Below are 15543 nucleotides of genomic sequence, written 5' to 3'. Positions count from 1 at the left end.
AACAAAAAACCTGCAGTAAGTAATACCCTGAAACAAAGTTGACTTCTGTAGATACAGGGTAACAACAGACTCTAGTGTTGGACAGGTGTGTGAGTGTTTTTGTTGTTTTGTTGTCAAGTCTTTGATGCTTATGTCGCACCTACTGTTTTCACACGTGGGTTTCTTTTCTGTTTTATGCATATACATTTCAAGGAAACTTTCTAATGGCAATTTCAATATGATTTTGTTGATAAAGAAAATTGGCTAAGTTACCCTTTCTTCTCAAGTAATGTTATTCAGTGAAGTAGGTGAACGCCACTTAATTGAAGTCCATTAAAAAAGCTTTTAGATAAAAACAATGACTGACACATTAGAATGCTTTCAAACTGAAAAAAAAAATAATCAATCCATTAATATGTTAACAAACTTTATACACAACAGACCACTAAGCTCAATGTAAACTAAAACAACATTTTAGTCTTAAGTAGCAGACACGCAAGTAGAGTCTCACACCCATGGTGTTTTCCCAATACAGCCTTGGAAGAAGCATTTAATACCATTCCTTAAACTACCAATCTGCATAAATACAAAATACATTGCTAAAAAGCACTAAGATACCTACAATCTACTCCAGATTACAATTTTGGCTTTTGCCATATATATTCTACCCTACAAATAAGGTAACTGTTTTCCTATAGTACAAAACCACTTGGTATTTGAGATCACTTACTTTAAAATGGACTGTTAGAAAAAATAAATTACTCACTCATCCAGAACATGAGGATCCTCAGGACTTTTATTTTCATATTCTAAAAGCTCAAGGAAACTCTGCATGTACCTGAAATAAGCAAAAAATATAAAAAGAGAATTAAAATACTTAAACCCGAAATACTTCTGAGTTTCTTTAAGACTATGGAGTCACGTAAAAGTAATAGATGCACAGTACACAGTTCTCTGCAAATATAAGTGGGATGCTGCAACAAAGGAAAAGAAAGCAACTACAGTATATTAAGTTTAAAAGTATTACTTATAACCTTACAGTCTACAATTCAGGAAAACTGCTATATAAATCAAACTGAAGTTAACAGAAGCAAAACCTCTCCACAGATACATCCGTAATTTCAGGTGGTTTGTACCTGTACTTCAATTTTTCCACTCATTCATCACTCTCTAGTGATGTTAGTTTGTTCCCATATTCCACAGACAGCAATCCAACTTTTCTATCAAAATAAAGCTCAGGGAAACACTCTCCAAAAGGCACAATAACAGGACTGCACCAAGCTGGTCCTACCAGAGTACTCCAGGAGAGCACACCCATTCACACACTCCCACAGCTCCTCTGTGTGACACAACCCTCGGTTTCGTAAAAGCCCCTCTTACACAACACAGCTCCCTCTCCTGTTCACATTCGGTTCACATGAGATCAACTGAGGCTTAGGGCCGCAGAGGTAGCACAGAGGACCCAAATCAGAAGTCCTCAACATGAAGGTGGCCACCAGCCTGCTCTGTAGGACACCGGGCCAACCCCAGTATAAATTCTGCCACCTCAAACACAGCACTTCCCAGGAGCAGGTATCGCCCCTGGAGTAGATGCATTCAGCAGCACCAATGGGGCTTTAAGAACTACAGAACCAGGACCTGTTTCCTGAGGTAAACCACACAAGGTATCAATCACACATCAATGTTACCCTCCCTTCTTCACTTCTGGTTAAGCACTGCCACTCAAACTACAATATCAACGCTAATCAGATGTTAATCAGATGTGCATGTCAAAAGCTCCAGCTCCCAGCAGTGGTGAAACAGATCGATGAAAAACCAAACAAACCTTTCTTGCACATGAAGACAACTAATTGAAAGGTCTAAACAGGTAAAGCTAACACAAGAGAGAAAAGATAACCACAGAGCCTACACAAGGAAAAGCAAAACAAGTAACCAAGCCTCTCCCTTTACAGCAGCAGCTACCCAGTAGATTAGGTCAGCTCAACAAAATGACCTGTGCATAAGCTCTTTTGGTAGCAGTTCTATGTTAAGACCAGCTTAATAAGGCTACGAAACTTCACCCTGCAACTTCAAGCTACAGTGAAGCTTAGGACAGCACTGTCTATGTGACTCCCTCCAGTACCACATGCCACTTACTCCACCCCCATTTCAAGCTGCAACCACATGTCACTGTGACATTCCTGAGGGACACTTGACATTTTCAACATTGTCAGCACAGGAACACCAGCTCCTGTCCCTCGGTGCTTTTGTGCCCTCCTGCAAACATCAGGAACCATTACAGAAATCCCCCAAATATTTGTCACTTGCAAGTAGGGCATGTAGCTCATACCTCTAGTATTGCTTATTTTAAAAGATGTTATTTTATGCTGCTAAGAGATGGCACCAGTCCACAACCATCACACTCTGAACTCGGCTGATTCTCATGCAACAATTAAATCATGATCATGCTCACTCAAAGTGGTACATGTTCTTCAACCCCCACTTGTCATCATATAACACTAGCAAAGTCTTGTTTCTGAAAGACACCACCACACTTGAGAAACAACATAACAGGTTGTTTTTAATATAGACCTCCTACCATAAATGTCAAACAGCAGCAATCCTGTGCAGACACAAGGATAAAACAGCAATGAATGCTGTTGGTACTGAGGGTAGCTGATACCTGATTTTTGTACTGTGTGGATTTGACTGGTTGCCTGCCATTGCTGGTGAAATTATGGAAACAGGCAATGCTTTTCCTTTAGAAGTCTCTCCTCCTGATTCTAAAGTAAAGGAAATACTACTTTAGAAGTCAAGTTCATTAGCGAAAGCGCTGTATCCAGCAAGTTACCTCAGAGAAAAGAGGAACTTCAAACCTAAGTTACTCAAATTTCTTCCAAGCCTGTGACTAAATCAAGCTAGAAAAAAGTCACTTCATGTCAAACAACCCTAACCCACTGCTCAGTGCCTACCACAGTACATCACCCAATCTGGGATGTTTTAATACGCTGTGTCTTAAATCTCTGAATAGAAACTCAGAGCTGCAAATGCTGTACACCTTTTTCCTTTATGAAGGTGTGATTTCCAGTTTGTGCTCCAAATTCAGCTCCCCACCCCACTCCCTCTCTCCTAAACAGCTCAAAATTAGAGAAGTTAAGAAAAAAAAAGTGTTTAAAAGGTAATTCATAACTCTGGTCTTAATGACTACCACCATTACATTCTGAGGACAGGTGAGCAGCCAGCAATAGAGTTCATTCCCCTGAAAGTGTGTGTGAAAAAGTCATTCCCTTTTCAGACAATCCATCTACCTCCTTGCATTTTCTTTCAATTTGAATTGTAGGTGCAGAGAGGGATAAATGAAGGTGGTAACCACAGGATTTATCAAGCAATGAAAAGCAAAACCTTGTGATGTTTAAACATAATTCATATACGATCACCAGCCAGGAAGAGCAAAAGAACAAACTATTAGAATAATGCATGAATTGCTGTATCACTAATAAATCAATACAATATACAAAACAGAAATATTTTTTAAAATCCAGCATATATGAGAAAAAGAGAATGTCAGTGATATTTTGCTTTATTTGGTGAGTCATCAAAAGCAGAAATCAAAGTCTATGCCCTTCAAACAAACTGTCTTTCTGGTGTTTAATTTTTTATCACCATACACTACAATTCATTGGGCAAGCTCTTTGGTTTCAAGCACCCTTTTTGCCTTGTTCCTCTGTTAATTACTGCCACGTAGATTGAATTCTTGTTAGTCTGCCAAACACAATAACTTTAGAATGGCACATTTCATACATGAAAGCACTGCAAAAGTCCATAATGTCAGCTCTGGGTTTTCTTTTCTTAAAAAATTTATGCAAGATACTTCTGGTTTTTCCCTGATGTGTATTTCACTAAGACTTCCCTTTACAATCATTCTAATACCACAGCACTAAAATGATAAAACAAATCTCCATGGTAACACAATCTTGTTAGCATAGTATCAATGCAGAAAATAGAGAAAAAACCCAATCATTAATCCCCAAACTGTACTTGTTTCTCTAGAGAGAAATGGAAATTTATAGCATCTTCTAAGGAAAAGCACTAAAGAAAAATAGAGAAATTTGTCCAAGGCTAAATAAAATGTGCATTTTACACATAACTGAGTAACATACTGTGCAAACTGCACACCTACTTTTGATATTTTATAAGCTCTAACCTTATCTATTGTAAGGTTTTATTGTAACTATTTTCCCTCATCACATTAGTGACCATATCCTTTATAACAATTCTGCCATATGTTCAGTATCCTACCTGCACTTTAGCTATAATGCCCTCAAAGCTGGCCTTGAAAAGGCCCACTTCTTTGGATGAAGCAAACTGCCCACTGATTTTGAAAAGCTGAAAACAAGGTGCTGATTGTTGATCTGTCTGCTATTTGCAATCATTGCAGTTCCCAGCCAGGACACATTAACTCTGTTACTGTCTTGAGTCACTTTATTCCTTCCCTACTCTTTACAAGAGATACACATAAATTAAACTACAATAAACTTGAACTGGGACAGAGTTGATGTCTTACCTTTACTCAAATACAAAACTATTCTTTTTGGTTTGTTGAGAGTTCACTCTCTGAGTAATGCCAGCTTTATTCAGGAAAGTGTAGCTGAGCAGTACAAAGGAAGGAGAGTGGTCTTCCCTCTCCTCAGTGCTGCACACATCAGGCTGAGGAGCCCAAAAATGAAGGAGGAAAAACCAACAGAGCACCTTTCCCAAGAGCAATCAAGCAGTCAGATGTAAAATCTGATAGGCAGCAAAGCACAGGAAGCAAAGTGCCTCCAGCATGGCCATGGAGATGGATTGGAGAAAGAGAGAACAGGCCTTGCCTGCAGCAGGGAGCAACAAAACCAGGCTGCCTCCCAAGGGAACCATAAGGGGTGAAAAACAGAGGCAATCCAGAATGTTTGATGGCTGGAAGCAGAGAGGATTGATGGGAAAGGATGCATGCTGTACTGTAGGCAGGGCTGATTTCTTATTCCTCTATTTACAGAGTCACTTTAAAAGTCTAACAAAACCCGTCTTAAAGATTAGGACCTTTTTGTATTAATTTTTGGCATGCTGGCATTAAGGAACAGATTGGGAACTTAAATGTTAAAGATCCAGTTAATTTGGAGTTTCACCAAAGACACATAAAAACATAAGTCTTCTAGTGTCAAATTGTAGTAGAAGTGAATGAAACATGCTTATGACTATATAAATTACTGAATATTAGCAAATAAATATACTGAAGTGAATAAAGAATTAAATGTCTTGCTCACTTGTGGCAAACGTACAACAGATTTCTGCTTGACTATTAATGTACTGCCAAGCTTTCTCAACCTATGGCATAGCAAAACCAAAGAATCATGAAATCTGACCCTCAAAAAAAAGATTTTCTTGAAGTAGATTTGAAGTGCATCAAGGAGAGATTTTTTTCCATTTTACAAGCTCACAAAACAGCTGAACAACTAAATTTATATTTGTTTATTCTTCTACATAAAATTCAAGAATCTCACTCCGGGTATCTCTAAACTTTAGGTTAAGAAATTATAAATGTGTTTCAAAACCTGCTATCAGCATAACTGCATAATACTCATGGTCATTCATACTTAAATTAATAAAACCTTTGGTTTGGTCTTTTTAAAACGTAAATTTAGAAGTAAATTTTGCCCGAGATACATCATCAGGACTTAAAAACTACAGGCAAATGTTTAAGCAATTAAAAACCTCTGAAGAGAAAAATAAGAACTAAGCTCTTTAAAGTCCACACCTATAATGAGGAGGAAAAATGCTACACTTTTCTTACTCTTGACATAAGATGATAAAAATATTCTTACATAATGAAGATACTCCTTTCCACAACAACTCTTAGTTAACTGTGGATCAAAATTAGAAGAAAACTACGGAAAACACTTTGAATTCAAACTTCCATCTCTGGGCTTGATGTCCATTCCAACTTCTTCAGCACATTATAGCCTGGTATTTTAGCCTGTCTAACAGATAACTATTGGTCTAGAGCTGTAATAGTGCAAATCATGTTGTCATATAACATTTAATACTGCTTTTTTCATTTGGAATTTTGGTTTGGTTTTCTTTTTCCTTTTTTTAAAATCAGTAGTATCTACTGTGGCCATAGAAATCATCACAAGTCTTCAAACCTCTTCAACAGAAATTCTGAAGGGGCCCTCCACTCAGAACACCCATTCAGTTCCTTTGCCAGAGGGATCTTAGCTCTGGATAGGCAGGGCAGAAGCACAAGCCACAGAACAGATATTCAGACTGGAAGAATTATGCTGCAGTCCTTACAGAAACATTATTTCCTTTTCTTCACTTACCTATTTGTCCACATTTCATTAAAGACAGCTTCACAAGTCAACCAGATTAGAAAAGTCCAGAAAGCCTGCATATTACCTACTCTTTTCTACAAGCAACTTCTGTGACATCAGAGACACAGAAAGCCTTCAAACCTTGCAAGCTGCCACTTAACCACAAAGTGACTCTGTGGCTCCACAGCATTTACACTCACTTGAAGCACTTCATCACTACACTTGAAGTGGTCATCAAGGCACCTACTGTTACCTTGCAAAGACGAACACAATTCCATATATTCTAATTTATATTTTCTAAGCCTGAAGCTTGATAAATAGGAGACCCAAGCCAGCAGTCAATATACAGTCAGCACAGAAGCTCTTGGCTCAAGGGCTATGACTGAATTTAACACAAGCCTACAACATCAGCTACTTTTATAGTAAAATAAGCTGCTACTCACAAAGGGATTTCTGTCGTATACTGCAAAAATATTTTTACAAAAAGTTTTTGGAAAAGTATTAACAAGTAAATGGAGAATAACTATCCCATGAACAATGATTTTTTTGTGCTTGATGCATCCAAGTCAGCAGTCTTTAAATCTCACTGAACATGCAATTAGGCTAGAAATTAACTACTGTGGAAAGGATGGCAGGACTCTGAATTGCTTTGGACCCATGCTAGTTATTACAATGGAGAATGTTGTTTACTGGATGACACCAGATTTTTGACCTATTCCACAACTTCCACTGAATACCGAGTTGTTTTTAAACATTTAGCAGTGAGAAAAACAGATGAGGTTTTCATTTTCTCTCAGTATCTTTGATAAAGGAAGAATAAAGAGAAAGAGCTGCTATTTCAAGAAGTCACGAGTGCAATACAGTAAGGAATGTTTAAAAAGCTTGTTCTTGGAAGTCAAAGACTCATTTTAATTACCTGGGAGACAACACTATGTTTTTCCTAACTTACAAATCCTTACCTAGGATCCAGATTAGAGTATATACTCAACATCAGACAGAAGAAAATGAAACTTCATTTGACAAGACACAATATAAAACAATTCAAGGCAGAAAACTGATTCAGAAGAATTCAACGATTCTCTGTTGCAAGCAAAACACACAGTGTTAGTTTTACAGTAACCTTTCAATCCACTTTTTCTAACTTACCAACTCTGTACCAGCCCAACCGAAGGCCTGTTCAGTAAATTATCAGGCAGTAAATTGACTTCCCTCATGGTGTTCGCCAGTCGCACAGGCAGCTCCTTCCGCAGGAACATGTACGAAGTCTTCTCACAGGCATTGTCACGACCTGGCAGAAGGAAGGAAAAACAGATGCCCATTGCAGCAGATCAAATTTCACACTTCCTAATGTTAGAAGCTTTAAAAACAACACTCATGAAAATAAAAAGTTTTAAAGCATTTCAGTACTCACCTTTACTTTCCTCTCACTCACATTTTAAACTTTTATCTTCCTAGAGCTTAACCCTTTTTGTCTGACATTCTTCCACATTTCACATAGTCTCATTTTCTCTCCCATAAACTAAAATCTCTCATCATAGAAATAAAATTCATCAAATATCAAGTATTTGATATTACCTGGAAATGAAATCCCAAGATATTAGCTTTTATCCATATAACTTTCATATTAAAGTGAGCTTTTTAAAAGTAAATGCCACACGCATAAGAGAAAGTAGTGAAAACAAAAGGACAAGACAATGACACCAGTTTGCTGATGTTTCATGCCACAAGTTCTTCAACCTTTAGTACTTTAACAATTGAGCAGCACCTGGTGAGACCAGCACAGGCCATCCTCCCTCTGAGGATTGGCCTACAAGATTCTCAGAGACCTGGAAGGAAAGTCCAGTGCTTATCACCACATTCTCATTTGGGAAGGCTTCAGCTAAGATTATCTTTAACTTCCATTTTTAAAACACATTTTTATCTCTGCTAGTATTTTGAAAACAAAACATAAAAAAACCTCCAACCATACAGTCAGAAAGCAAATAAATGGATCCAGTAAAATAACAATACCTTTCTGCAGACCTAGTGGTAACAGCATTCTCTGAAGCCATCCTATACAAATCGAAAGACTGCTCTTATTCATGTCAGTCTTAAGCTAAAATAGTTACTAAGGACACTTATAAAATTCTAACTACAAATATTTAAAAGCACAAGATACTAAGGCACTTGCCCAAGTAGTTCAGATGGAAGATCAGATTTTACTTCACATAGTTTTTTATATTCTGCATCATCAAACAAGTGGGGAAAGTCCCATCTTAACTAATTTCTAAAGAATCCAGACAAATGAATTTTTTTTAAGAAGTCCATGTTTTACTTGTAATGAACAGCCAGGATTCTGCTTTCACCTACAAAGACAGGTCTTTCCTGTCTTTTGTGATGATAACCAGTTCAACCATCTGCAAACTTTCTGAGTGAAGGCATAAATGTAAGAGCTATAAATTATGTTCAAGCAAACCAGAAATTGTTAAAAGCACTGCTAGGCACATAATCACTGAGATTTGCAATTTGCAAGATTCAAGTACAGTGCAACCAGCACAATCAAGGAGATACTTTTAAAGACAGTCCCATTACAATCACAGAGTTTTCACCTTCTTTGCATAGGTAATGTGCATTGATGGATTAGTTCCCATACCCTAACATTAGCTAGGGGAATATGCAGGAAGGATTAGTATTTCCTTTTTTTCCTGTTCATTTAGGTATCATCAATCTGGGGCTCATTAAATTCTGATAGTGCTACCAATTCCATTATAGTTCTTCCAGTAAACATTTGGACCTATTTTACTTGTTCACATTTTCACATCTCAATTACAAATACACACATCCTGTCAAAATTAGACAAAGGAAACAAGACATTACATTGTTTTCTGTGAAGAACAGTAAAGATTTCAGAGTTCAATCCTTCAAGAAAATCAGATACCAATACACCTACAACAGAGGACAGACATGTGTTTGTTCACAAGTCACTGTACACAGCAGCTCTTTAAAGAGTGAGACTGGACAGCAGGAAAGACTCTGACTCAGCTCAGCCTTTACCTTCTGTGCTGGAAAACCCCTCAAAACAAAGACAACTGCTTGGTCCCAAGAGTGGCTGAGAGCAAGTGCAGTGATTCCCTAGGTGATAAAAAGCAATAGGAATGAAAGACTGACCATATAGAAAATCAGGAACAAGAACCCACAGCTCATGAGTTTGTGCAAGGCAAACAAAAGCTGCTACAGGCAAGCAGGACTGGCTGAAGAGACCCACATCCTCTCCTCCCACATGCAAAGGGACATCTCGATACAACCAATTTCACCCTAGTAGTTCTAAGCCATCCCTTTTTAAGGAGCTGCCTTGCCCTGATGTACAGTTACATTTTCAGTACAAAGCCCTTTGGGTACCTTTGCATGTCCAGTGCAGGAAAAGGAAAGGAAGCTCTGGTTTAAGAGTTCCCAGCTTACAATCTTACTTCAGCATCAGTTCAGCTCATCTGTTTGGTGTGGGGCACTTGGTCCTTGTATCAGCTCCATATCTGCAGTCAGTTTATCTGAGAGCCTCCACAGAGCTGCTCCAGCATTCAGCATCAGGTCAGTCACCTGCCTGCCAGACAGCACGTGCATGGCAAGAGAGAATGGCAACCCAGTAGGAGCAGCACTCAGATACGCTCCAGCTTTCAAAGCAAAAGCAAACTGTGTCCTAACACTGCTCCTTGGCTGCTGCTCCTCACTGCAACACCTGTACAACCACTTACACCAAAAAAAGGGACATCAGACTAAGTAAAAAAAAAATCCCTTAGTTTGTATGTTAGGTATTTTCTTCATATAATTTATTATCAATTATATGATAGTTGCATGTATGATAAAATAAGTCTAGGTTCTAAAGGTATTTCCAGAAACAGCATTCTAATAAGCTGCAATGAGACTTCTGCATGTTTAGCCTACAGTCAGTTTAATTTTTCAAAGGCTGGCTTTAATATTGATCTAGTCATTCCATCTATTTTTCAAAATATGCAGCAATCTTTCTTGATTTTGTTCTTACTTCAACTGGGTCAATACACACTGCCAGCATCAGCATTTGTCTTAAACAGCAGAGGCTAAAGCCAGTCTAAATCTACCAGTTTCAGTTCAAAGGAAGTTGAAATCACTCTCAGGGTTCAAGTGCAAGTTAAGTTCGTGAATAATCCTTCCTTGATTTACACCGCAACTCTCAACAAGTTACTCAGGAACACAAATATATGAAACGTGACCTGCTTACCTTTGTATGAATTCAAATGGCAGAAAGAATACTAGTCAGTCCTATGCCCTAGTGGAAACTACACTGCACTAGGCATCAAGGGCTGTATTTAGCTTTATTTCCAAAAATTTAAACTCTTTAGAAGTATGCTTTTAAAAAACTGAAAACTAGAAGACACAAAGTGAAACACTTCTTATCCATATAAGGCATCTCATGATATACAGGGTACAGAATTTTACACACAGCACCACCATTTGTTTCCCACTCTCTGTAAAACAGCAATTCTTGATTGCAACTGAAAAACCATTCAGTTTTGTGGCTTAAAGTAGAATAATTGTGCAGACCAAATTCTTAAATCAGGCATTGAAACAAGTTTTTTTCAACAAGTATCATATTAAGGCAAAAAAAACCAACCAAACCAGAGAGGATACAACCTCTTTGTTACAGATTGGCTCTACTGCAGGGAACCAAACAATCCCATTCTATTCTTCCTGGTAGAAAATAACCCTATAAAGTAATTACATTTTCTAAGGGATTAGGTGTTAATTCAGGGTCAAGAAGCCCTCAGATTATCTTCAGATTTTTACTCTTAGTGAAGTTACACTTGCAAGCTGATTAAAAAACACCTACTTACTACCTACAGGGCCTGCAACTTAACCCAGAATTTGATCCAACAGAATAAAGGAAAAGCACACAAAATATCCCACTCTACTGGCAAATTACACAAATTTTTGAACATCTTCTAAAAACATAGATGGGTGCAACAAATCAAGATAACAACAAGAAAACAGTCTATGACACAGGAATGAGTGAATCTGATAGATTTACCTAGGAAGAAATAAATAAAGAACACAGCAATGCTCTCCAGGGCCTCACAGTTCACTACAGAGCAGGCAGCAGTAACTTTGTGCATCAAGAACCAAACAAGCATTAGACTCAAACTGCAGAAGGTTCAACACTTAATTTGCAGAAACTTCCTGATGGTAAACACTGTAAAAGAGAGCAACCTGGTCTGATTTAGGCATGTCTTTTACTAGTGAAGGTAGACATCTGCCCAAAATAACACTAAATTAGTTGATTCAGTCTCTGAGATTAGACTGAACACAGCCTAACATTCTTTGAAGGTCTAATTCTCTCATGAACCAAGAGAAGAAAGTGATCACCTCATATTTTGTTAACTACTTGCAAAGAGAAAGCAGTGCAAATTTGCACAGGGAAGCAAACACAAAGTGGAAACTCTGAAGCAAGTAATAGCTACTTTGACAGAAAAATGACAAAAAGCAACATATTTGTGAAGGAACTAATCCTCAAGTTATTACCACTGCATGCATAGCTAGCACAAAAACCAAAAGAAATGTCAAGTGTCACCACGGGTTTTTAAAAAGGAACTGTTTAATAAATGTTCTACCCTCTTCAATCTTCTGAACAATCTTACCTGTCTGGGCTCATCAGTTACCCTATATAAAAGTCACACAGAAAATCATATTTGTGGCCTCCTCTCTGCCACTTTCAAACCTTCAGCTCAAATCTTGGGACTATTTTGCTTAAAAACAAGTCAATGTAATGGACTGAAAACAGATAGAGCCTTCAACATCGTGAAAATAAGAAAACACATCAGTCAAAGATCTAAGCAGCAATCTCCTGGACCTTACATCAAACTCAGGCCAGTGAAGAATATTCCATGGACTTCAGTGCAGCAAGCCATGACAGATACAGGGTTTGTAAAAATACTGTGGGAGTGGTACCTGTACAAACACTGCTACATTTGGAATGGTCACTGCTCATGAGAGTGAATGTTGGTGGATTTGCTTAGGCAGTGAAATACAATACACCTGAAGAATGATGTGACTGCCACAGCACAAGTTTAAGTTGAAAATATAAGTAAACTTACACATTAAAATTTAAAAAGAAGTTCACCCAGACGATGACATCTAATATTAAATCAGTTTTTCTAGACATGAAAAAGTGTTACGTGTTTCCACCAAAAATGAATCATGCCATTTATTCAACTAGACAGGTACCAGAGGGAGAAAAAAACTTAAGAAAAACACAGGTCACAAAAGCAGACTTGAATGCAGCAGAACTTCTAAATGCAAAGATTAAAAGTGGAATGTTTCAGGAATAACATCTGTGTTATTATTAGTGGATCTTCCATTCAAAGGAAACTCAGGAAACAGAGTTCTACTCTCAGTTTTCTCTGCTACTCTCCTTCCCCCTCTCTGGATTCAACTCTTCTCTAACATTTACTGTCTCTTCTGTTTCTCACTTTTACTTTTTACTCCACAGCGCTAAGAAATAGAAAACAAATTAGACAACTCTTGCAAAGCTTCACTTAGACAAAGCTTTTGTTCTGGTTCCTGCAACAAGAGGCACAAACAATGCAGAGGATTTTCACACACATGCAGCAGGCCCTGATCCAATTCTGGCAAATTCTACAAACTGCCAGGGCAATACTGTACTGTCCAAGATTCACATTACAAAAGCGTTAGTTCCATACAGAAGGCTCTACACAAACCTCCACTTTGCTGCAGAAGAGGGCAGAAATGCAGAATGAGAAGGCAGAATGAGACCATGAACTCTGGTTCCAGCACTCTCAGTTCAGCTGCCAGATTCCCATATTCATAAATACCTGTCTGAGAACAGACTCCAGCAACAGTCCTTCACAAGGATGGTCAAAGACACCTGGTTCAAAAACCTAATACAACTGCCACATCCCCAGGTTCTCACTGGACTGCCAAGGTCACATTATAAAAGCATCAGTAGTTTCTAAATATTAACTCATCTGTCAGAGGAGGCAGGAAAAGAAGAAACAAAGCACTCTGTTCAGTCTTTGCACTGCAGGCAGAGGTCTAGTTCTCTCCATTAACTATGTACTGAACAGCAGAAACACTGTATTACTTTAAGACTCAAAAACAAAGTTCCACCTGTTGTATACCAGAGACAAGGGACTTCATCCAGAACCCACAAAAACAAGATCAGAAACTACTACTGCTGCTTTTAGATAGGGCAAAGTAAAGGAAGAAAGATAGGAAAGCATGAGTGATCAACCATACCTACTCTCTTCTGATGAGCTTCCAGAATATTTCATAGCTCCTGTATAGTCAGACAAAACAAAGTGAAGCAGAAGGATGAATAAATCTTCAAAAGAATATGCAAAAAGATCAGTGCATCAGAGCAGACTGAGCAAAGGCTAAACCAATAACTTGCTGGTGAAGGTAGGAAAACAGAAGAATAGTTGAATTTCAATGATTACACACCATTTCAGGAACATGGGCTATTTATTAAAAGACAAACAAGTTATGCTTGCACAGTCCCAATAAATGTGGCTACAAAACAAAACCCAGCAAAGCAAGCCTGAGTTTAAAATCATTCCTATTCCCCAATGGAAATGATTATATTTTCAGCATACTCTCTAGATATTTCTCTCACCAAGCACAAAAAATACCAATGCCACAAAAAGTATACAGGGTTTGTTTGCTTGGTACCAGACAGGGCATTGAAAAGCCCAGCGAAGATGATGAAGCAAGTGGAAAAGGAACACACAGAACATAATAGGAGATGCTGACTCTTGTTGACCCTCACTCTGTACCACAGACTGCATCTGTGAAATCTGTATTTTGACACTGGACCTACCACACTGTGCTACAGAATAGCAACCAGAGTCTGCACAGCTGTTCTGACACAGGTAGCCTGCAGATGGAGAATCCTAAATTTAAGGATCCAAACCACACAACTTCAGGTATTCAGACTCTTTTTCAGACACTTCAGGATTAAGCTTTAGCCCAAGTTCCATTACTGCTCTCTAAGGCTACCTCCACCAACCCTTGCAATTGTTTCATGCAAGTGCCCTGTTTTAAGGGCATGCTTTCACTTGGTACATTAAGAGATCGTTTCTATATTAGTATGGAAACCAGAGAAATTCTAAAGTTCCAAAAACTGAAACTTCAAGAATTAAAAAAAAAAAATTTTTTTTAGGTCTTACTGACTATAATAAACATATCACTTTTATGTGGTCAATTAAGTTCTGTCCAAAAACTACTGCCAGAAAACCAGCCTAAAGGCAGAGGAACTGAAGTCTGCAAGTAATCATTCCCAAATACTTGTTTCTCTTCTTCAGCCCAAATCCCATGACTAGTTGGGCCTTTTCAGCCTAGGGGAAAGCACACCAACAGGGGTGCTTGAGGCTTCTCCATCTACATGGTTTATGCTCACACATGAGAACTCAGTTATTATCACTGTATGGCCTTTGATTTGCACTCTGTGCCATTTCACTGCTAAGTGCAATCCAAACTAGGACGCTCACATGCTATTTAACTTTCCAGTTAATTCTCCAACAGTCACGTGATACAGCATATGGATAAAACAAGGGCTGAAGTACTGAAAGAGTTGAGCTTAATAAACCATTTCCAATTTATGCAATTCAAATACCACATTCAAAAACTCTTTGAATGGTGGGGCAGCTGCAAAGCTTACTTTCTGCTCCAAAGGAAAATTTCAGCACAGCGTTCACTCAAGAGAATACATTAGCCTGCCTACATCCCATTGTGTGAATGACCAGACCAAATCCCATTCATAATCAAGGTCTAGACGACTTTTGACCTTAAGTTAAAAATAAATACAACTACTCTTGTATTTGTATGCAGAAAAAAAATACTTATCTCCACTTGTTTCCAAAACCCCTAAGAGTGAGCTGGCTTATGCCTTATGTGTATTAATTACTATGCCCATGTTAAGGACTACCACTGGCATCGAGAAAAAGTCAGTTCATGTTTTCATATAAACACAGGTAAAAAATGTCAGCTAGCTGTCCTTAACACATCAGGACAGCTCAACATTGAGTGAATCATTACATCTACTATCATATTAGCTATAAACTAATTTAATAATAAATAAGAATAACAACAATATATAACTTGTCAATTCCAGTAGGCCTATTTCAAGTAAATGGTGCTCTGTATGAAACCGACTGTGCTGGAAAGCAGCTTAATTTACTGCTGATCTGGAACAGATCAGGAGGAATTAATACAT

The 15543-nt window shown here is 38.1% G+C and overlaps 1 protein-coding gene across 3 annotated transcripts in view; it reads right to left on the bottom strand.

The window, feature by feature from the left end:
* PDK3 (pyruvate dehydrogenase kinase 3) overlaps positions 1-15543 on the bottom strand; it is a 54292-nt gene that overhangs the window by 28113 nt on the left and 10636 nt on the right. For all 3 annotated transcript variants that reach the window (XM_062488093.1, XM_062488095.1, XM_062488094.1), the window contains exons 2-3: positions 7452-7593; positions 746-817 (exon numbers count right to left, since the gene is read on the bottom strand). In XM_062488093.1, coding sequence (XP_062344077.1) covers positions 746-817; positions 7452-7593 — 214 coding nt within the window. The remainder of the gene's footprint in view (positions 1-745; positions 818-7451; positions 7594-15543) is intronic.

The sequence above is a fragment of the Cinclus cinclus genome, chromosome 2 (assembly GCF_963662255.1).
Source record: "Cinclus cinclus chromosome 2, bCinCin1.1, whole genome shotgun sequence".
In the NCBI taxonomy this organism is placed as follows: Eukaryota; Metazoa; Chordata; class Aves; order Passeriformes; family Cinclidae; genus Cinclus; species Cinclus cinclus.
The sequence above is the reverse complement of the archived record's forward strand: the minus strand, read 5'-3'. Positions and strand labels throughout refer to the sequence as shown.